Raw genomic sequence first — 201 nt, forward strand, 5'->3', positions numbered from 1 at the left:
TATCTTATATGTATACATATGTGTGTGTGTGTGTGTGTGTGTGTGTGTGTGTGTGTGTGTACAGTGAGTCTCCAGCAGAGCAGACTGAGGTGTGTTTCAGGGAGCTGTTGAGCCGAGCTGCTTACGGACACATTACCAACGCTATCAGACCTGTGCTGATGTAAGATACACACACAGATCAGTCGTACCTGTGTGTGTGTG

At 47.3% G+C, this 201-nt stretch overlaps 1 protein-coding gene across 1 annotated transcript in view; it reads left to right on the plus strand.

Annotated features, from left to right (window-relative positions):
- Nucleotides 1–67: 67 nt before the first annotated feature.
- The window catches only part of LOC118340085 (protein EFR3 homolog B-like), a gene marked incomplete at its 3' end in the record, with an annotated part of 3,649 nt that continues 3,515 nt past the window's right edge, over nt 68–201 (plus strand). The window contains 1 exon segment of the mRNA XM_035677945.1: nt 68–160. Coding sequence (XP_035533838.1) covers nt 159–160 — 2 coding nt within the window.

This window comes from Morone saxatilis, unplaced genomic scaffold, assembly GCF_004916995.1.
Source record: "Morone saxatilis isolate NCDOM2014 unplaced genomic scaffold, NCSU_SB_2.0 Contig6, whole genome shotgun sequence".
In the NCBI taxonomy this organism is placed as follows: domain Eukaryota; kingdom Metazoa; phylum Chordata; class Actinopteri; family Moronidae; genus Morone; species Morone saxatilis.